Below are 21,399 nucleotides of genomic sequence, written 5' to 3' on the forward strand. Positions count from 1 at the left end.
ACCCTATTATGCTGCTCTTCCCTTAAGGCATATGTGGAAGCAGAACCCAACAAGGCTGCAAGAACTATGTGAAAGAGGTGATGGTTTTCAGGAAGGTCAAAGGGACGTGTTTCATGGAAGGATGTTTCTGGCGCACTCCTGCATCTATCCTCAGGCTGCACAGGTCGTGGTAGCATTATGCAGCCTTTCTATCTTCTTGGACTCATTTCTCATAACCCATCAGCCCCAGAGAGCATGACCAATGATCAGGGAAGATGGGAGTTGGAGTCCAACAACATCTGGAGGGCCATAGATTACCGTATTTTTCGCTCTATAAGATGCACCAGACCACAAGACAGGGGCGCCGACTTATAAAAAATATGGGGGGGGCGGGGGCCCATACCGACTTATAAAAAATATTGGGGGGGCCCAAGACCTCCAAACCACTGCTGCTGGGGGAACGAAAGGGGCAAGCCCCGGGCTGCCCCGACCTTAAGTGAACCTGTGAGGGCCCGCCCTTTGCGGCAGCCGATTGGCTGCCGCCTTGGGCGGTGAATATTAATGAGCTAGGGGGAATCCCCGCTTCTCGCGGGGCTGACGCCAGCCCCGCGAGATTGTTGATGGGTCGAGAGCCCGCAACCCCACCCCCTCTCTAGATTGGGAGTGGCTTTGTTTTAACTCATTACTGAATGTATTTTAAAAGGTAACTATCGTCAAACAAGGAAAATAAAAAATACCAACATAATTTTGTGATTTTACAAAGCATAATATAACTAATAATTTTCTTAAATTATTGGGGGGGGCGAAGCCCCCCAAATGAATTTTTGAGGGGGCTTGGGCCCCCTCAGGCCCCATGGAGTCGGCGCCTATGCCACAAGACACACCTAGTTTTTGGAGGAGGAAAACAAGAAAAAAAAATATTCTGAATCTCAGAAGCCAGAACAGCAAGAGGGATCGCTGCGCAGCGAAAGCTGCAATCCCTCTTGCTGTTCTGGCTTCTGGGATAGCTGTGCAGCCTCATTCACTCCATAAGACGCATACACATTTCCCCTTACTTTTTAGGAGGGAAAAAGTGAGTCTTACAGAGCAAAAAATACGGTATATACCTGGAGGGCAGCACTAGAGCCAGAAATGGATGGGTCCATTTCCACTCGCCATTTCCAGATAGGGGGAACCCAGTGCTGCATGAAATTAGGTCAATGGTTGCCTGCAAGTTATCCACTACTACACAGTGCAGGGCCCTTCTTGGACCACCGCCTCACCGACGTGGGAATCCAGGGCACAGTCCTTCAATGGCCACGCTTGTTCTCTCTGGTCTGGGACAGAGGGTGGCGCTTGGGGGGGGGGAACTGTCGTCGTGCCACTCCTTGGTGTGTGGAGTGCCGCAGGGTGCGATACTCTCCCCAATGCTTTTCAACATCTTTATGCGCCCCCTCGCCCAGCTTGTCTGGAGTTTTGGGCTGGGATGCCATCAGTATGCTGATGACACCCAACTCTATCTGTTGATGGATGGCCATCCTGACTCGGCCCCAGACACACTGATCAGATGTTTGGAAGCTCTGGCTGGATGGTTACGTGGGAGCCGGTTGAAGTTAAATCCTTTGAAGACAGAGGTCCTTTGGCTGGATTGGGGGGATATGGTTTTAGATATGGTTTTAGACAGAGGATATGGTTTTAGATCAATATTGATATATGTTTATTATAAATGTTTATAGGTATGTGTGTTTTTGAATGTGACCGAGTAGGTAATGAGATATACCGGTATGTACTTGTGTATAATAATAATCATAATATGAAGAAAGGTTTAAAAGCGTTGGGGGTTTGGCATCCACCTTAGCCTTCTTGTAGCCCAAGTTTTCCTCAGCTGCATCCATGATCACAGCTTGTCTGTGAAGCTGTCACATGACTTAGAGGGGATTGGGGGGGGGGGTTATGCAGTGGTATTGAATTACAGTCCCTCTCCTGGTGTGGTATATTTTGGAGCCAGGAAGCACAGTTGGTCTGGCAGGGGGGGTACCTCAGGAACTTGTTTTAAATGTCAGCGGGTCAAAAATAAAATGTGCAAATCATCTGAGGGTAGGATCATGGGAAACTTGTGAGTCTGGGTCAACAATACTGACCTGAAGCAGTAAGAAACGACACGTACGCCAAGGAGGTTGAGAGACAGCAGAGTGGGTTTAAGGGTCAGGTGATGCCATAATAAAGGCTCCACATCACACACTTACCACGTTTATTTATACAATTTATACAAATGCATTTCTAGACCGTCCACTTGCAAAAATCAGGGCAGCATACAACAGCATGAAAACATTTTAAAGCAACACGAAGCAATCATTAAAATTACTGTCTGCTCAAGGGAGATTTTAAGCAACGTCATAGGCCTCTTCAGGAGATCACCAGTACCTCTATGTGGGCAGCACAGATATATGAGGAAACACAACAACTGTACATCAGTGGAGCTTCAGTTTTGTAGGCTGGTTATAAATTGAATGTCACAGCAGCATCAAGGCCAGGCAAATAAGGCAGGGCTCTGTAGAAATAGAGGCACCCCCATCTAGGGATGTTTTGTTGTTGTTGTTTAGTCGCTTAGTCGTGTCCGACTCTTCGTGACCCCATGGACCAGAGCATGCCAGGCACTCCTGTCTTCCACTGCCTCCCGCAGTTGGGTCAGACTCATGTTTGTAGCCTCTAGAACACTGTCCAACCATCTTGTCCTCTGTCGTCCCCTTCTCCTTGTGCCATCAATCTTTCCCAATATCTGGGTCTATTCCAGGGAGTCTTCTCTTCTCATGAGGTGGCCAAAGTACTGGAGCCTCAGCTTCAGGATCTGTCCTTCCAGTGAGCACTCAGGGCTGATTTCCTTCAGAATGGAGAAATTGGATCTTGCAGTCCATGGGATTCTCAAGAGTCCCCTCCAGCACCAGAATTCAAAAGCATCAATTCTTCAGCGATCAGCCTTCTTTATGGTCCAGCTCTCACTTCCATACACCACTACTGGGAAAGCCATAGCTTTAACTATACGGGTGTTAGAAGGTGTCAATTTCTGTTCCGATCTGAGTTCATTGCAAGCAGCACTGTTTCTGTTCCACTTCAGTTTGGTTTTCAACAAAGACCACATTATTCTGTCTGTTGTAGTGGAATTTTATATGCTTAATTACACACTTAATTACATGATCGTTACATTATTCCAAGGCATTACTTTTAATGTAAAGGAAAAAACAATTCAAATTGGGGGGAAGTAAGCAATTACTTGTTTTTTGTTTTATAAACGACAACAGTGATTACTGATTATATTTCCGGGATTGATTTCCATTTCAGACATGGGACAAATAAATAAACATAGTCAATTTCCGCTCCCAATTCTGGTAAAATTCTCCAACGTCCTTATTCCCATCTTCCCTCATCCACATGGTGCTTCTGTTCTGCAAATGGCAGCTTCCAAAATTTATTTTATTTATTTAATGAAAATGTTTTTAATCTGTCCTTCATCAACACCAAATTGAAGTACATTCAGAATAAGTACACTACAACCAACCAAGTCATAAAATAATAATAATAATAATAATAATAATAATAATAATAATAATAATATGTTTATACCCTACCTATCTGGCTGAGTTTCCCCAGCCACTCTGGGCGGCTCCCAATCCACTATTAAAAACACAATACAACATTAAACATTAAGAACTTCCCTAAAAAGCTTATTCCCTAAAAATAAGCAGCAATGCACTCTAAAATATACCATCAAACAAATAAAATAGCTGAAAACAACAGAGCAGCTTAGAACAATCGTTAACAAAACTTACAATGTCTGGGCATATAAATAAGTATTAATCTGGTGGCAAACCTAGAGCAATGCTTGTCATACTTGTGAGGAGATTAGAGCTGTGAGTCACTAGTTTTTTCTGTTTCCTTTATATTCTGAATTAAACCCCCAGTAGGTTTTGTTAATCTTCCCATGGCTTCTCCTGTGATTCAGTAAGAACTAGATATGGTTGGAACAGAATCAGATTCCCTTCAATCTCTCTGATTGTAAAGTAGAAGACAGAGCCCCCTAGAATCTCCTTGGGTTTCATCTCAGATAAGTATGTAATTTATTTAAAAAAATTGTCCAGTAGCACCTTAGAGACCAACTAAGTCTGTTCTGGGTATAAGCTTTTGTGTGCATGCAGACTTCTTCAGATACGGTACCTGCATACGAAATGCATGCACACAAAAGCTTGTACCCAGGACAAACTTAGTTGGTCTCTAAGGTGCTACTGGACAATTTTTTATTTATTTCAACTGCGTCAGACCAACATGGCTACCTACCTGAATATGTAATGTATTGTTGTTTATACAATACATTAGCAAAGTGTAGTGCCTCCAGAAATGGTGTTGAACTACAACTCCCATCAGCCCCTGCCAGGCATGACAAGAGCTGTGGTCCATTGTCTACCTCTGCAATGCTGTCATCCAGTTTGCTTGTGGACCAGCATTGTGACCTCTCTTCTCCCTTCTCTCTGAACAGGCATGAATGCTGCTGTCCGGGCAGTGGTCAGAGTGGGAATATACACTGGGGCCAAAGTGTACTTTGTTCATGAGGTAGGTCAATTTGCTGCCTTTCTTTACTTGAGTAGGAATTGTATCTAAGACCTGGTTGACTCATGGAGCAGAATGAGGTGTGAAATCCTAAGATAGCATATTCAACATGAAAATAGGGACATTCCATTCTAAAGCATAGAATGTCTCTATTTTCACTTGGCTGCAGTTTAACCATTTTTGAACTTGCACTCGTGTAAAATTCCCGCAAGCTAAACGCACGCGCACACACCAGAGAGGAACGTTCAAGCTCCATCTCTTCCTACCTGTACTAGGTTTCCACTTACTGGAGAATATTGACAAATATGATGCTCCATCTTCAGACCCAAATGGTATAGTCCATTCTTCCACCTCATTTCCACCTCATTCTACTGCAAATGGGTTTATTATTTTGTTAACTCTGCTGCTGATTGCTGCTGCTAGACCAAACAGGACTATTAGAGCCGCCATAGGTCGCATAGCAGTGGTAATACCAGATCAGCTACCCTGGTTCCCCACAGACCCTGTGCAAGGAGCGTCTCCACTCCCATCGTTCTACCCAGACACTGAGGTCCAGCGCCGAGGGCCTGGATAAAGAGGGATATCAAATCCAAACTCTTCTTCTTCTTCCTTCTGGCGGTTCCCTCACTGGCTCCCAGTACGTTTAGGATCAAAGTTCAAAGTGTTGGTGCTGACCTTTAAAGCCCTAAACGGCCTTGGCACAGTATACCTGAAGGAGCATCTCCACCCCCATCATTCAGCCTGGACACTGAGGTACAGCTCCGAGGGCCTTCTGGTGGTGCCCTCCCTGCAAGAAGTGAGGTTACAGGGAACCAGGCAGAGGGCCTTCTCAGTAGTGGCACCCGCCCTGTGGAACACCTCCCACCACATCTCAAAGAGAACAACAACTAACAGACTTTTAGAAGACATCTGAAGGCAGCCCTGTTTAGGGAAGCTTTTGATGTTTGATGCATTACTGTATTTTAATACAGTGGTGCCCCGCAAGACGAATGCCTCACAAGATGAAAAACTCGCTAGATGAAAGAGTTTTCCGTCTTTTGAGGTGCTTCGCAAGACGAATTTCCCTATGGGCTTGCTTCACAAGACGAAACGTCTTGCGAGTTCTTGCGAGTTTTTTTTCTTTTTTTCCCTTTTTCTAAGCCGATAAGCCGCTAATAGCCACTAAGCCGCTAAGCCGCTAAACCGCTAAAAGCGATAAGCCGCTAAGCCGCTAATAGCCGTGCTTCGCAAGACGAAAAAACCGCAAGACGAAGATATTCGCGCAACGGATTAATTTCGTCTTGCGAGACACCACTGTATTTTGTTGGAAGCCTCCCAGAGTGGCTGGGGAAGCCCAGCCAGATGGGCGGGGTATAAATAATATATTATTATTATTATTATTATTATTATTATTATTATTATTAGTTGAGGTGCTATCTGTTCAATGTTGCTACAGTGGTTAAAGGAGCTGGAAATATCCTCGAACAAGGTCGAACAAGGCACCAGCCTGGCAATGTACTTCAACTGCATCTTGTCTTTAACGTTCCTTCTTCAGTAAACAGTGGTACCTCAGGTTAAGAACTTAATTCGTTCTGGAGGTCCGTTCTTAACGTTAAACTGTTCTTAACCTGAAGTACCACTTTAGCTAATGGGGCCTCCCGCTGCTGCCATGTCGCCAGAGCACGATTTCTGTTCTCATCCTGAAGCAAAGTTCTTAACCTGATGTAATATTTCTGGGTTAGCGGAGTCTGTAGCCTGAAGCTTATGTAACCTGAAGCGTATGTAACCTGAGGCACCACTGTAGGTTGCTGTAGCAGCAGCTCACAGCTAAGGTGTCTCTATCTTCTTGAGTTAACCAGCTCTAGAGGAGATGGAGGCTCAAAAAGGCTTCTCTTTTTAAATAATCTCTTCTGACTTTTGTTTCAGGGCTACCAAGGGCTTGTGGACGGCGGTGACAATATTAAGGAAGCAACGTGGGAAAGTGTGTCCATGATGCTACAACTGGTAAGCCGGTCCCTTGAATTGTGTCCCCCAGGGTGTGAGAGGCTTCAGAGCTGTCCTCCTTACCCTAGGTGTCACTAGTGTGAAGATTTCAGGGTTTTATGATACTGCAGAACCACCTGGTGCCCCCCTGATGCTTTCAACCGTTTGTTTATTTATTTCACAAAATGTATATACTGCTTTGTTTTAAAAAGCAAAGACGGAAATCCTCCAAGTGGATTTTAGAAAAAGAATAAAATGAATTATCAGTAGAAAAAGAACTGTTAAAAACAGTTATTTAAAATATCCCTCCCCCAAAAAATAATTTTTAAATCAGTGTTAAGTTGAAGACCAGATTAAAACACATGTCAACATTCTGCATATCTGGGTAAGGTAAAGGTAAAGGGACCCCTGACCATTAGGTCCAGTCGTGACCAACTGGGGTTGCGGCGCTCATCTCGCTTTATTGGCCAGCATGGGTCATGTGGCCAGCATGACTAAGCCGCTTCTGGCGAACCAGAGCAGCACACGGAAACGCCATTTACCTTCCCGCCAGAGCGGCACATATTTATCTACTTTGACATGCTTTTGAACTGCTAGGTTGGCAGGAGCTGGGACCGAGCAACGGGAGATCACCCCATCGCGGGGATTCGAACCGCCAAACTTCAGATCGGCAAGTCCTAGGCTCTGTGGATGAACCCACAGCGCCACCTGCATCCCTGCATATCTGGGTAGGCTTGCCTAAACCAGAAAGTTTTTGGAAGTGCCAAAAAAGAATGAATGGGACCATAGTGTGGGTGCTGCCACACTAAGTGATCAATTGCTTACAAATGAAGAATGAGTATTATGTGGTAACGATAACTCCCTTCATCTCTGACTACTGACTATGCTGGCTGAAGTTGGTGGGAAATGTAATTCAAAACACCTGGAGGGCACTAGGTTGGGGAAATGTTATGGACTGAGTTGAATAGGATCCAAAATGCAGCAGTCTGATTGGTCCTAGAACAATAGGATCCAGAAAGCAGCAGTCTGATTGGTCCACAGGAGCCACCCAATCCAGCTCCAGGTGGAAGTGAATCCGCAACCTGATTGGCCTACAGGAGAATCCCGGAATTAGCCAATCACGTGGGGCCCATTGTGTAAATAATGTATATAAAGCAGACATTCTGGGGGAACTTCCATTCCTCCTCACCACTATGAGCTGAATAAAGAGCATGAAATCCACTCTCGACTCCGAGTATGTTTCAGGAAAGCTGCTATAGAATTAGGGCATGGTTTGCATTTTATTGGGTTGGATCCAGACGTGCTCAGCCAAGTTCTACTTGCATTGGTGAAAGTGGGCAGGGTGGCGGGTTGTTGTTTTGTCATTCCTTCTTTGCCTCTGCAGTCCCCTGTGCCTCCATCAAATCTGCCCCAGGGGTGTTTTTTTGACAGGGGAATAAGGTTTACTTTATTTTATTTATGGATACTATACAGTGGTACCTCGCAAGACGAATGCCTTGTAAGACGAAAAACTCGCAAGACGAAAGAGTTTTTCGTTTTTTGAGTTGCTTCGCAAGACGAATTTCCCTATGGGCTTGCTTCGCAAGACGAAAACGTCTTGCAAGTTTGTTTCCTTTGTCTTGCAAGTTTGTTTCCTTTTTCTTAAAACCGTGCATTCACTTCGAGGAGCAACTCATAGCACGCAGTGTGGTAGCCTTTTTTGAGGTTTTTGAAGACTGGTGATTTTTGAAGCTTTTCCAAAATCCGTGCTTCGCAAGACGAAGAAACCGCAAGACGAAAAAACTCGCAGAACGAATTAATTTCGTCTTGCGAGGTACCACTGTACATGACATAATCCCCAGTGGGATTTTAATTTTAACCTTGTAAAAATATCTTAAAGCTCTGGAAATACCAAAGTGGTCAGTCCAGTGTTATTTTTTTGTTATTTTTTTTTTTAAGGTTATTCTTTTCCCCTTTGAGAAGTTCCTTTGCTCCTTCTCCAGTTTGAGGAAAGTCACCGGCTGGTTGAGTGAGGGGCTCCTGTAACGAGGAAAATTATTGTAACATCTTGACCTTTTCGCCAGTTGGGGTCACTGGCAAAGTTGTCCATCTTAAGTGTAATGATATCGCCGTAGCTGGGGTCACAATGAATGCCTGAGACCCAAAATAACTCGAAACCCGAGCTGACCTTTGCTTGCAGCCATACTTGCATGAGTCGGGGCTTTTTTGAATTTCATAAACAAGAATTGCAGAAGATTCTGGTCTGTCCACAACTCTCTCTAGGCATCCAGACTGTAGAGATAGAGGATGACATGTAGCAAACATGCATTATCTCTCCCAGTGAATTTTTATTTATTTATTTTTTTGTAGAAAAAGAAGTGTCAGAACTCACCATGAACCTTGTTCTCTTAAAATGGCAATGGCGCCCACCTGAGAGGTACCAGAACTGAGTTCCGGCTGAAAAAATGCCCTGATCTCTCCTCACAAACCTTTTACACATACAGTGGTGCCCCGCAAGATGAATGCCTTGCAAGACGGAAAACCCGCTAGACGAAAGGGTTTTCCATTTTGGAGGTGCTTCGCAAAACGAATTTCCTATGGGCTTGCTTCGCAAGACGAAAATGTCTTGCGAATTCCTGCGGGTTTTTTCTCCTTTCCCCCCCCTTTTCTAAGCCGCTAAGCCGCTTATCAGCTGATCCGCTAAGCCGCTTAACAGCTGATCCGCTAAGCCGCTTATCAGCTGAGCCCCTAAGCCGCTAATAGCGCTAATCCGCTAAGCTGCTAATGGGCTTGCTTCGCAAGACGAAAAAACCGCAAGACGAAGAGACTCGCGGAACGGATTCTTTTCGTCTTGCAAGGCACCACTGTAACGGTTAACTGGGTGAAATTCTCAACTACAAAAACTCTTCAAACTGTTGCAGCTAATGGATTTTGGAGATGGTGAAGATGCCTTGATCTTTGTAGTGAGGAGGATTTATTTGGTGGGCAGAGAGAGCAGGGAGGTGTAGCATTTTGGAGCCCTTTTTTCTCCTGAATCAGACGATCAGGCCGGCCATTTTCCTCAAAAGAATGAACCTGAGAATTAGAAGTCATAGCTTTTCCAGGCATTGCCTCTTTTTGGAGTATCTTGGGAACTGTAGTTGAGTGGAGTGGGACTTGGGATCTGTTTACCTCAATAAATAAGCTCCAGGGCAAGCCCAGCCATGAGGCAAAGTGAAGCAGCCACCTCAAATGACAGATGGGGAGTCAGGGAGAGAGTAATGGAGCCTCCAGGTTGATGGACTGTTGGAGGTTGATGGAACTGTGGGTAGGGGCCGAGACCGGGGAGGGGGGACGGTGGAAGAAAATTGGGAATTTAAAATGTATATGTCAAGGTTTTTTTTTAATGATTTTTTTTTTAATGGAAATTGGAAAAATCGTGGAATGGAATTTTTATAACCCTAGGGGAAACGTCTTAAGAGAATAAGTTCAAATATATTAGTTTTAATGAGAAATAAGATTAAACAAAGTAAAAATGGATGGATAATTGGTGAAAGAGAGAATGAAAAATTACAGTATATTAAGATAAATTATTAGGATAAAAACAAAGATGAAGGATTTGCTGAAATACCTATCTGAACTAGAATACAAAGAGGGGAGGTGCGAGGAAGTCAAGGAAATAAGTTAAAGAAAGAAAAATATGTAAAGGTTTGATTTGTGGTTTTTTTTCTTTCTTCTTTTTGATTGTATGTATTTTTTAAAAAAATTCCTTTTTTCTTTTTTATCTGTTTTCGCTCTTTTATTTATTTATTTATTTTTGGAAGTGATTTGTTTTTTTGTATTGTTTTGTTTTCCTTTGTTGATTTCTTTTGTAACCTTTAAAATTTGAATAAACATTATTTTAAAAAGAGAGAGAGAGAGAGAGTAATGGAGCCAGGCCACGTCTCCTAAGCTATCCTGTTTCCCTGAAAGTATTAGATGCTATGCTGTTGTTAACCATTTACCCTCTCTCAACCTAACCTACCTCACAGGTTTGTTGTGAGGAGAAACTGGGAGAAGGGGGAGAATGATGTTTGCTGCCTTGACATCCTTGGCAGGAGAGCGAGAGAGGATGAACTTTTGCTTGCTCTTCTGGAAAGATGTGCTCCATGTGGATCAACTTATTTTTAATACCTATTTTTACATATTAAAGTTACCGTATTTTTCACTCTATAAGACGCACCAGACCACAAGACGCACCTAGTTTTGGAGGAGGAAAACAAGAAAAAAAATATTCTGAATCTCAGAAGCCAGAACAGCAAGAGGGCTTGCTGTGCACCGAAAGCAGTGATCCCTCTTGCTGTTCTGGCTTCTGGGATAGCTGCGCAGCCTGCATTCGCTCCATAAGACGCACACACATTTCCCCTTACTTTTTAGGAGGGGAAAAGTGAGTCTTATAGAGCAAAAAATACGGTATACAAGATTCTGCAAAATACAGTGTTGTCAAATAGGATCTGATGGCAATATGCATAGTTCATGTAGAATCGTAGAATTGTAGAGAGTTGGAAGGGACCCAGGGGTCATCTAGCCCAACGCCCTGCAATGCAGAAATCTCAGCTAAAGCACAGCGGCGTAGCGTGGGTTGTCAGCACCCGGGGCAAGGCAAGTAATTTGCGCCCCCTAACCCGGGGCAAGGCAAGTAATTTGCGCCCCTAACCCCTAACCTGCCGCCGCTGCCAGCTTCTTCTCGCTGCTGCCTGGGCTGGGGTATTTACAGTAAGGTAGCCACGGCGGCGACGGCGGGTCCGTGTCAGGTGATCTGAGGCGAGTTGCCGCTGGCGCTGCCGCCCAAACGACGCCGCTTGCCCGGAGGAGGAGGAGGGCAGAGAGGTGAGGAAAATGCAACATGGCCCAGCAGCTGCAGCAGCAGCGGCGGGGCTGTGAGGAGGGGCTGCCTGGCGCGCCCTCCGCGGCCCTGACGCGCGGGGACCGCGGCGAGCGCTGAGAGCCGCTGCCTGCCGGACGCCTTCAGCCCGGACGCGCGCACAGCTCGTCGCTTCTGCGAGACATGGGGCTCTGCTGCAGCCTGTGCCCGAGGCTCTTCGGCGACTCTGGAGGCGGCGAGCGCCCCCCCAGATGTTGCGCCCGGTGCGGCCGGCCCCCCCTGCACCCCCCACGCTACACCACTGCTAAAGCATACATGGCAGATGGCCATCCAACCTCTACTTAAAAACCTCCAAGGAACAGCCTCCCAAAGGAGGTTCCACTGTCAAACATCTCTCACTGTTGGAAAGTACTTCCTCATGTTTAGTCGAAAACTCCTTTCTTGAAATTTGGAGCCATTGGTTCCGAGTCCTACCCTCCAGACCAGGAGAAAAAAAGTTTGTTCTCTCTTCCAGGTTGACAGGCCTTGAGATATTTGAAAATGGCTATCATATCAATAATAGTTCACTGTTGAACAAATACAGACATAAAATCAAACCAAAATAAATAAACCACAGGTATGTGAATGCGTGGAAGGTAGCGACTAAAACTATACCTGTTGTTCCCAACAACGTTGTTCCCACAGGGGCGCAATTTGATTTTGATGCGGGGAATTCGAGAATGAGTTAGATCAAGTTAATAGCTTTTTAGGCTTCTTCCACATTAATAGGAGTTCACTTTTTGAATAATAAGAATTATATGTCACAGGATTTTAGAGATGCTTAGGTGGGGCATGGCCAAAAAAAAGGTTGGGAACCACTGATTTATACCATAGAAACAATGGTTAAACAAGGCAAGGTTGCAAAATATGGACCCTTTTCTACCAATAGAAAGTAATTAAAGTATTCAGAAGTATTTGTTCATGGGCTGAGGGGGATTCCTGCCCTCATCTGAAGCAGCTTTCTTGTCATGGTACCTGTTATGTACTGAAGTTTTCACCCTGGGCCAGCAGGGGGATACTGTAGATAGTTTTCACTCAGGTCCACATATGCAAATAAGGGATTGAAAGTGACGTTCAGTGATTGGATAGTTACAGAAAGTGGTTACTGTTGCGTTGTAGTGGAGCTCTATATAAGCAGGCTGGCTGAACCCTTCAGTTCAGTTCTGTTCTGGCCTGTGAATAAACAAGAGCTGTTTGAAGAATCGCTGTGTCGTCAGATATGTTCACCCACAACTTAACAGTAGCTATGACCTAAAGTATTTTTCCCTCCCTTGATTTTTTCTTCTTCCAGATTTGCTGGAGGGACTCCTCTTGATCATAGCAGCACCTAAGTTAGGTGGCCATAATGTTGTCTTCCAGCTCTTACCTGGTTTGTCCCCTCACCTAGGGTGGCACCGTCATCGGGAGTGCCAGGTGTATGGACTTCCGTGCGCGCGAAGGACGCCTGAAGGCTGCTCGCAACCTGGTGAAGAGAGGAATCACAAACTTGTGCGTGATCGGGGGAGACGGCAGCTTGACTGGAGCGGATACCTTCCGAGCAGAATGGACCAGTTTGCTGCAGGAGCTGGTTAAGACAGGTATTGCCGCTTAAAAACTGAATGCTACAGCGAGGGGGGAAAGTATTTGATCCCCTGCTAAATTTGCCCCTTTGCCCTCTGACCAGTCCATAATTTTAATGGTAGGTTTATTATAGCTGTGAGAGACAGAATAACAACAGGAACCCCCCCCCCAGAAACCCAGAAGACAAAAGTCAGAGATTGATGTGCATTATAATGAGTGAAATAAGTATTTGATCCCCTATCAACCAGCCAGATGTCAGGCTACCTGGTATCTTCACTGTATGTAATGAGCTGAGATTAGACGCACCTGCTGTAAGGGAGAGATCTCATTAGTAATACAGTACATGTACTGTAATCCCAGCTCATTACAGTACATGTACAAAAGACACCTGCCAGCAGAAGCAATCAACCCACCATGACCAAGACCAAAGAGCTGTCCAAGGATGTCATTAAAATTATGGACTGGTCATTTCTTCGTCAGAGGGCAAACGGGCAAATTTAGCAGGGGATCAAATAATTTTCCCCCTCACAGTAAGTCTCTGTGCTGGTAAGAGTTGGACTCCAACAATATTTGGAGATCCTCAGCTTAGCCACCCTTGCTCTGACCTGCAGGATAAATGGAGAATATGCAGAATGTTTGCTTTCTTATTGCTAGATTTAGGCTAAGAGTGAACTTTCAGGGATGGTGTAATTATATCATATGCTGGTATTCCATTGAACACTGAGGAAGAAACGGTAGAATCTGCTATGATAAAATGGGCACAAGATATAGGATATAACATTATGTTTGCTGACTGGGAGAAGTTGTGGACCACCGGGATTAAATTTACGGCATGTAATGCCCTAAGAGAGAACATTATGAAAATGATGTATAGGTGGTACATGACCCCAGTCAAGCTTGCAAAAATATATCATTTGCCCGATAACAAATGTTGGAAATGTAAAGAAACAGAAGGTACATTCTTTCACCTTTGGTGGACGTGCCCAAGGATTAAGGCTTTCTGGGAGATGATATATAATGAACTAAAAAAGGTACTCAAGTACACTTTCCCTAAGAAACCAGAGGCCTTTCTCCTGGGCATAGTTGGCCTATTGGTGTTAAAGAAGGATAGAATTTTTTTTTATGTACGCAACAGCAGCAGCAAGAATACTTATTGCAAAGTACTGGAAGACACAAGATCTACCCACTCTGGAAGAATGGCAGATGCAAGTAATGGAATATATGGAGATGGCGGAAATGACTGGCAGAATCCGAGACCAGGGAGAAGAGTCGGTGGAAGAAGATTGGAAGAAATTTAAAATTTACTTACAGAAATATTGTAAAATCTTTGAATGTTAATGGCATTGAAATGAACTGAAGGGGTTCTAGCAACGAGGTTAAAAATAAGATTGGATGGATAATTAGACAAATTAATTGGATATGAATTTGCTGAATTAATTTTTAACAGGGATACAAAAAAGGGAGATGTGAGGAAGTCAAGAAAAGAAGTGAATCAAAGATGAGAAGTAAAAAGAGGGATTTTTGTGCTTTTTTTCTTTTTTTAAAATGTGTTTTTTCTTTTCTTTTTTGAAACTATTTTTCTTTCTTATGTATTTTATAACTTTGTATTTTTGTGTATTTCTTTTTCTTTTTCTTGTTTGTTGTCTTTTCTAAAACTTAATAAAAAATATTTATTAAAAAAAATAAATGCTGGTATTCCATTGGTTCTTTGCCAGGTGGCATCACGGCAGAAGAAGCCAGCAAGTCTAGTTACCTAAACATTGTTGGTATGGTTGGGTCTATTGATAACGACTTTTGTGGCACTGACATGACCATTGGCACGGACTCCGCTCTCCACAGGATAATGGAAATAGTGGATGCTATCACCACCACTGCTCAGAGGTGAGACTTGTGGGCATTGTGCAGGCTCCTTTTGATTTCTACAGCTCCTGAATGGCACCATGAGAATCTCTTTCTGCAGCTTGAAGAAAGAGAAGAAAACAAAGTCGTAGCCCTTAATACTAGGCTTGAAAGTGTATATAGACGGCAGTTGCAGAGCAATCGCAGAAGCTCTTTGCCCTTCCTCATGCAGGAGCATATAAAATGGGAAAGAATATATTTGCAAAGACAGGCAAAATTTGGCTCAGTTTGCCTACTCTCTGTTGTAGAATTTTTAAAAAATACAGTCATACCTCGGGTTGAAGTTGCTTCAGGTTGAGCGCTTTCGGGTTGTGCTCCGCGGCGACTTGGAAGTAACGGAATGCGTTACTTCCGGGTTTTGCTGCTTGCGTATGCACAGACGGTCAAAATGACGTCACGCCCATGCGCAGAAGCGGCGAATCACGACCCGCGCATGCGCAGACGCGTGGACACGGGTTGCGTTCGCTTCAGGATGCAAACGGGGCTCCGGAACGGATCCCGTTCGTATCCAGAGGTACCACTGTATTTTCTTGTTCTTTCTCTCTCTCTCTCTCCCTCTCTCTCTCTCACACACAAAACCTACCCTTACCTATTTATGATATATATACAGTATAAACTAAACAAGCTATAGCTTAGGGGGCCCCCAAAAAAATTTAAAGGGAAAAAAAACTGGATGTGCATTTCCAAAATGTAAGATAAAAAACAAATAAAATAAAACCTACATAGAGCAACGGTGTTTTGTGTTGTGTAGGCTCCTATTTGTTATGTGCAAATTGCTTTAGATACCTGTTAGGTCCATAAATTACCACATAGCCTATATTCAACAGAAAAAACAGCGACAATTTGTTGTTGACAAAGGACAGCTGGACATATATTACGTTCAGTAGCTTAGGGCCTCATCAAACCTAAACCGGCACTGGTCCCACCCCCTTGGGGGAGTGTCCCTTGTGCCCAACCTGAATGGCGGTAGCATACCCTCCACCACTGCTTGTACATGTTTTAATGAAGTACCATATTTTTTGCTCTGTACGACTCACTTTTTCCCTCCTAAAAAGTAAGGGGAAATGTGTGTGCGTCTTATGGAGCGAATGCAGGCTGCGCAGCTATCCCAGAAGCCAGGCTTCTGAGATTCAGAATATTTTTTTTCTTGTTTTCCTCCTCCAAAAACTAGGTGCGTCTTGTGGTCTGGTGCGTCTTATAAAGCGAAAAATGCGGTATTTTGAGGACCTTCTTGGTAACAGTTGAAGTGACCTGGGACTCTCTTTTTTTCTGAGAAGAGCCTGTGCAATCCCTTGTCTTTCTAAGTATGTGAGAATCTGTATAGATAGGAGTATTAAAAAGAAAAAGAAAACAAAACCAAAAAGGATAAACATTCGCAGTAAGAAATCTCGTGCCAAGATGTGGAATGATGAGCAAACGGCACAAGCTGAAGCTATCCCTAATTTTCCCCTACATACAAAACTCAAATCTTTTCTGGAATGTTTAAAGCATTTATTTAAAAAAAATACTCGCAATGCTTTATTATTTGTTTTGCCTTGCAGTCACCAGAGGACATTTGTGCTGGAGGTCATGGGTCGTCACTGCGGGTAGGAATTTCTATTCTTATTTCTCTCAAATGTCACGTTTTAAAATGCATTTTGATCATTTTTTTTTTAAAGGTGGTGCCAAAATCAATGAAGTGAATGATCTGAAGCAGACATAGGCAACCTTCGGCCCTCCAGATGTTTTGGCCTACAACTCCCATGATCCCTAGCTAAGAGGACCAGTGGTCAGGGATTGTGGGAATTGTAGTCCAGAACATCTGGAGGGCTGAAGGTTGCCTATGCCTGATCTGAAGGATAATTACATTCTGATCCACACACTAGCCCAGGAAGTGTGGATCCAGTTGGTACTGGAATTCAGAAAGATCAAATTTCTCCAGTCTGAGTGCAGTCTGAGTTTCCCCAGAGAGAGGATGATATGAATCTGTCTCCAATCAGACCTAAGTAACCTTTTGGAAAGCTCCTTCCCTGCTTGGATTTTTCAAGCATTATTGCTAGGTTTAAATCTTGCACCAAATCAGTGGCGTAGCGTGGGTTGTCAGCACCCGGGGCAAGGCAAGTAATTTGCGCCCCCTAACCCGTGGATTTGCGCCCCCTAACCCCCAGATGTTGCGCCCGGTGCGGCCGGCCCCCCCTGCACCCCCCACGCTACGCCACTGCACCAAATCAATAATGGCTCATTGTTCGGCTTTTATCTCTTCCTCTAGTTACCTAGCCCTTGTAACAGCGTTGGCAAGTGGTGCAGACTGGGTTTTCATTCCAGAATCTCCACCAGAGGATGACTGGGAGGATCACTTGTGCAGGAGGCTAACTGAGGTAATAATAATAATCTTTATTGCGGTCCAGTGCCCATAGCATGGATTATAAATAAAATACAGATTCATACAGACCCCCCGGGGAAGGGAGACTGAAGCATTATTTGTTTAGTCATGGGTATGTTGATCTTTGATTCGTATGACTACTAAAGAAACTTTGCCACGGCCATTGTGATATCATTGGACTTGTCGTCCAAAAGATATTTGATATAGTAGGCTTCCGATTGATTTTTTTTCAAATAATTTTTTTATTAGATTTTCCACAGTGATAACACAAACCACAAAGCAAAATGATACACAAAAACAGAAAAAGAAAAAGAAAAAAGAAGAAAGAAAAAAAAGGGGGGGAAGGGGGAACAATAAACAGATAAACAATAACAACAAACTTAATTCTTCACAAATCCAACCTTTTAAACATCTTGGTTGACTTCCTCAAATCCCTCCCTTCTGAGTTTCCTTGTAATTAAAAGTAACAGCTTTCCAATATCATTATTAAACTAAAACAATTTCCAATTATAGTCCATCTTATTCACTTTTCTTAACATTCTAAATCCGATTTATTTAATTATAACTTAATTTAATCCTAGGCCTATTTGTTTCTTTCAAGTAATTTCTAATTTTTTATATTGGCTTCCGATTGATTTGCCAATAGTGGTTTAATCAATAGTTCCCTAGCTTGATTCTATTGTCTGCAATGCAATAAAATATGCCTCATGCAGTCAGCGTTCTGAGAGCATACACAGATCTTATTTTGATAAGGGATACCTCTCAGTCTGCCGTTTAGCAATTCTGATGGGAATACATTTAATCTGGCTTCGGTGAAAAGACGCCGATATGTTGGTACAGACAAATTTCTAAGATATGCAGGTGTCTGAAACTCAAACCCATAGTGAATTCCTATTGCTAATGGGCCACAGCTAACATGAGATTGAGATCAGAGATCACTATGTGATAAGTCCCAGATCCTTTGCTTCAGAGATTCAAGGGCAGTATCATAACCCAGATGGTACAGGAGAGAAGGTGGCATACCAAGCCAGGTGGCTTTTCTAACCATAATTTTCATCCATGAGCTGGTAAACTCCTCGTTGTTTAGGTATGGAAGAAACCCCTTCCCTAGGCCAAAAACTGAGATCTTGAGCCAATATCTCAGGGCAGCCCACCGTGCTGTGATATGTTGGTGCTGTGTACTGTACTGGCTGGAGAATGTTTAAAAAAGCAAATCTGTTGAAGTATTTGGAGTCAGCGAAAGATATCTGCACCAAAACAATGGGACATCCTCACAGGTCCGAAGCCACCTCAAGGGCCTGGTGAGCTGGAGAAGCTAGACAAACCTAGGGTAGCCTGAGTTTCATAGTCAGGCCCTCTCTAGGCTGCACAAAACTGTTTCCAGCCTTGATTAAGGATATGGCAGCAGCAATTGAGCAGAGAAGAGTACCATGATTGATGGCACTGAAAGCTGTAGAGAGGTCCAGGAGAATCACCAAGGTTGGGTTCCCGGCAGCCTTTCTTGGCTGTCCAAGGCAGTTTCTGTCTCCAAACCAAGCCTGGGACATGGTTTAAAGTGGATCTCTCTCTCCCTCTTTTCTTCTCCACAGACAAGAACCCGAGGCTCAAGGCTGAACATCATTATTGTGGCTGAAGGAGCTATTGACAAGCATGGCAAGCCGATCACCTCAGAAGACATTAAAAGTGTGGGTGATGCAATCCTGTTTCTGCTCGGAGTGTCTGTGTCAGTGTCCTTTGCCCTAACATTGAGATTGAGCTGAAATACTCGCTGGGAGGCAGAATGACTGTCTTGCCAGAATGCTCTAGTTATCTCCCGCTTGGACTACTGCAATGCGCTCTACGTGGGGCTACCTTTGAAGGTGACCCGGAAACTGCAGTTAATCCAGAATGCAGCAGCTAGACTGGTGACTGGGAGTGGCCGCCGAGACCACATAACACCAGTCCTAAGTTTCCAAGCACAATTCAAAGTGTTGGTGCTGACCTTTAAAGGCCCTAAACAGCCTCGGTCCAGTATACCTGAAGGAGCATCGCCACCCCCATCGTTCAGCCCGGACACTGAGGTCCAGCACCGAGGGCCTTCTGGCGGTTCCCTCATTGCGAGAAGTGAGGTTACAGGGAACCAGACAGAGGGCCTTCTCGGTAGTGGCGCCCACTCTGTGGAACACCCTCCCTTCAGATGTGAAGGAAATAAGCAGCTATTCTATCTTTAAAAGACATCTGAAGGCAGCCCTGTTCAGGGAAGTTTTTAATATTTAATGCTGTACTGTTTTTAACATTTGATTGGGAGCCGCCCAGAGTGGCTGGGGAAACTCAGCCAGATGCGTGGGGTATAAATAATAAATTATTATTATTATTATTATTATTATTATTATTATTATTATTATCCTGCACAGTTAAAAAGGGTGGGTTTGTACAATCAAAGGACTCAAAGAGTAACAAAACCCTGGTTTTCCCTCTGTTGTCCAGTGAACATTCTTAACTTTGAAGGGATAATGCCATTTTTTTTGCACCTCTCTTCCCTCTGCAGCTGGTTGTGAAACGCCTGGGCTATGACACGAGAGTCACCATTCTGGGACATGTGCAGCGTGGTGGGACCCCCTCTGCCTTTGATCGCATCCTGGTAAAAAGCAATGCAGTTTTGTTTCTGATGCTTCATATAGATGATATGCCTGTAAACAATACAGTGGTAACTCAGGTTACAGATGCTTCAAGTTACAGACTCCGCTAACCCAGAAATAGCACCTCAGGTTAAGAACTTTGCTTCAGGATGAGAACAGAAATTGTGCTCTGGCGTCGCGGCAGCAGCAAAAGGCTCCGTTAGCTAAAGTGGTGCTTCAGGTTAAGATCAGCTTCAGGTTAAGAATGGACCTCCGGAACAAATTAAGTTCTTAACCTGAGGTACCACTGTACAGTGGTATCTTGGGTTACATACGCTTCAGGTTACATACGCTTCAGGTTACAGACTCCGCTAACCCAGAAATATTACCTCAGGTTAAGAACTTTGCCCCAGGATGACAAGAGAAATCGCATGATGGCAGCGCGGAGGCCCCATTAGCTAAAGTGGTACCTCAGGTTAAGAACAGTTTCAGGTTAAGAACGGACCTCCGGAATGAATTAAGTTTGTAACCAGAGATGCCACTGTATTGCATATTGGAGTGAGAGGCCGGAGGAAACATTTCTAAAGATGTAGTCCAGGTGTGGGGAAACTTTGGCCCTCCAGATGTTGCCAGACTACAATTCCCATAATCCCTGGCCGTTGGCCCTGCTTGCTGGGGCTGATGGGAGTTGCAGTTCAGCAACGCTGGTGGCCCCAAGGTTCCCCACGCTTGATGCAGTCCCACTGTCTCTAGGTTGTTAACTTCTCTGGAATTAATTGCCTGCCGGTGGGGAATGTTACACTTCTGTAGAAGGGCAAAGGGTCTCGTGACAGACTAGTTGAGGTTTCTTGGACTAGAGCCCGTTGTGTCACGTTGTAAACTGTGGGGACAAAAGGCCACGAAATGCAGCCTGTCGCATTTTTTGGCAAAGTTTGACATGATAAGAACCCTCAGTGACCATTCACGCAGCAGGAGGTAATTAGCGATAACATAATTACGAATTACTTATCGCTCCCTCTAATAATGAACTCAGGTGGCAAGTGTTGGCCAGATTGGAGCCAAAATTAGGCCGCTGTAAAACAAGAGGGAAGTATTATAATAAATAATGATAATTTTTTATTTATACCCCGTCCTTCCTGGTTCAGGAAACCGGGCTCAGGGCGGCTAACAACAAATTTAAAACACTTCATTGATGCTATAAAAAACCAGCATAAAATACAGTATAAAGCGTAAATAACAATAAAATCAAGAATCAAAAATAAATTTAGGGGGGGAATCCATCCAATAAACATTAGATGATCACCAGGGCTAGCTGGCTAAATTAGTCCCACTTGGGCCAGCGAGGAGACCAGGGGAGAATTAGCTGTAGGATCTCAGAGCGGGCAATCTTCACAAAAAGGGGAGGAGGAGGGAAGGAAGGGGAACAAAAGATCAGGCCAGGTTCAAATTGAAAGCCAGGCGGAATAGCTCTGTCTTACAGGCCCAATGGAAGGAGGTTAAATCCTGCAGGGCCCTGGTCTCATGGGACAGAGCATTCCACCAGGTCGGAGCCATCACTGAGAAGGCCCTGGCCCTGGTGGAGGATAAGCTAACTTCCT

General features: G+C 44.2%; 1 protein-coding gene and 2 long non-coding RNA genes across 3 annotated transcripts in view; all 3 read left to right on the forward strand.

Annotated features, from left to right (window-relative positions):
- LOC307210789 overlaps window positions 1-21,399 on the forward strand; it is a 133,445-nt gene that overhangs the window by 90,192 nt on the left and 21,854 nt on the right. The window lies entirely within an intron of this gene.
- The window catches only part of PFKM (phosphofructokinase, muscle), a 44,326-nt gene that overhangs the window by 4,247 nt on the left and 18,680 nt on the right, over window positions 1-21,399 (forward strand). The window contains exons 2-9 of the mRNA XM_079966677.1: window positions 4,490-4,563; window positions 6,466-6,543; window positions 12,771-12,960; window positions 14,659-14,824; window positions 16,384-16,428; window positions 17,091-17,199; window positions 18,794-18,889; window positions 19,732-19,824. Of these exons, the coding sequence (XP_079822803.1) occupies window positions 4,490-4,563; window positions 6,466-6,543; window positions 12,771-12,960; window positions 14,659-14,824; window positions 16,384-16,428; window positions 17,091-17,199; window positions 18,794-18,889; window positions 19,732-19,824 (851 nt within the window). The remainder of the gene's footprint in view (window positions 1-4,489; window positions 4,564-6,465; window positions 6,544-12,770; window positions 12,961-14,658; window positions 14,825-16,383; window positions 16,429-17,090; window positions 17,200-18,793; window positions 18,890-19,731; window positions 19,825-21,399) is intronic.
- On the forward strand, window positions 7,000-7,743 carry LOC307210828. The gene is made up of 2 exons (XR_013836160.1): window positions 7,000-7,316; window positions 7,356-7,743. It is a non-coding gene; the product is annotated as an uncharacterized lncRNA (long non-coding RNA).

The sequence above is a fragment of the Podarcis cretensis genome (assembly GCF_951804945.1).
Source record: "Podarcis cretensis genome assembly, chromosome: 2".
Classification (NCBI taxonomy): domain Eukaryota; kingdom Metazoa; phylum Chordata; class Lepidosauria; order Squamata; family Lacertidae; genus Podarcis; species Podarcis cretensis.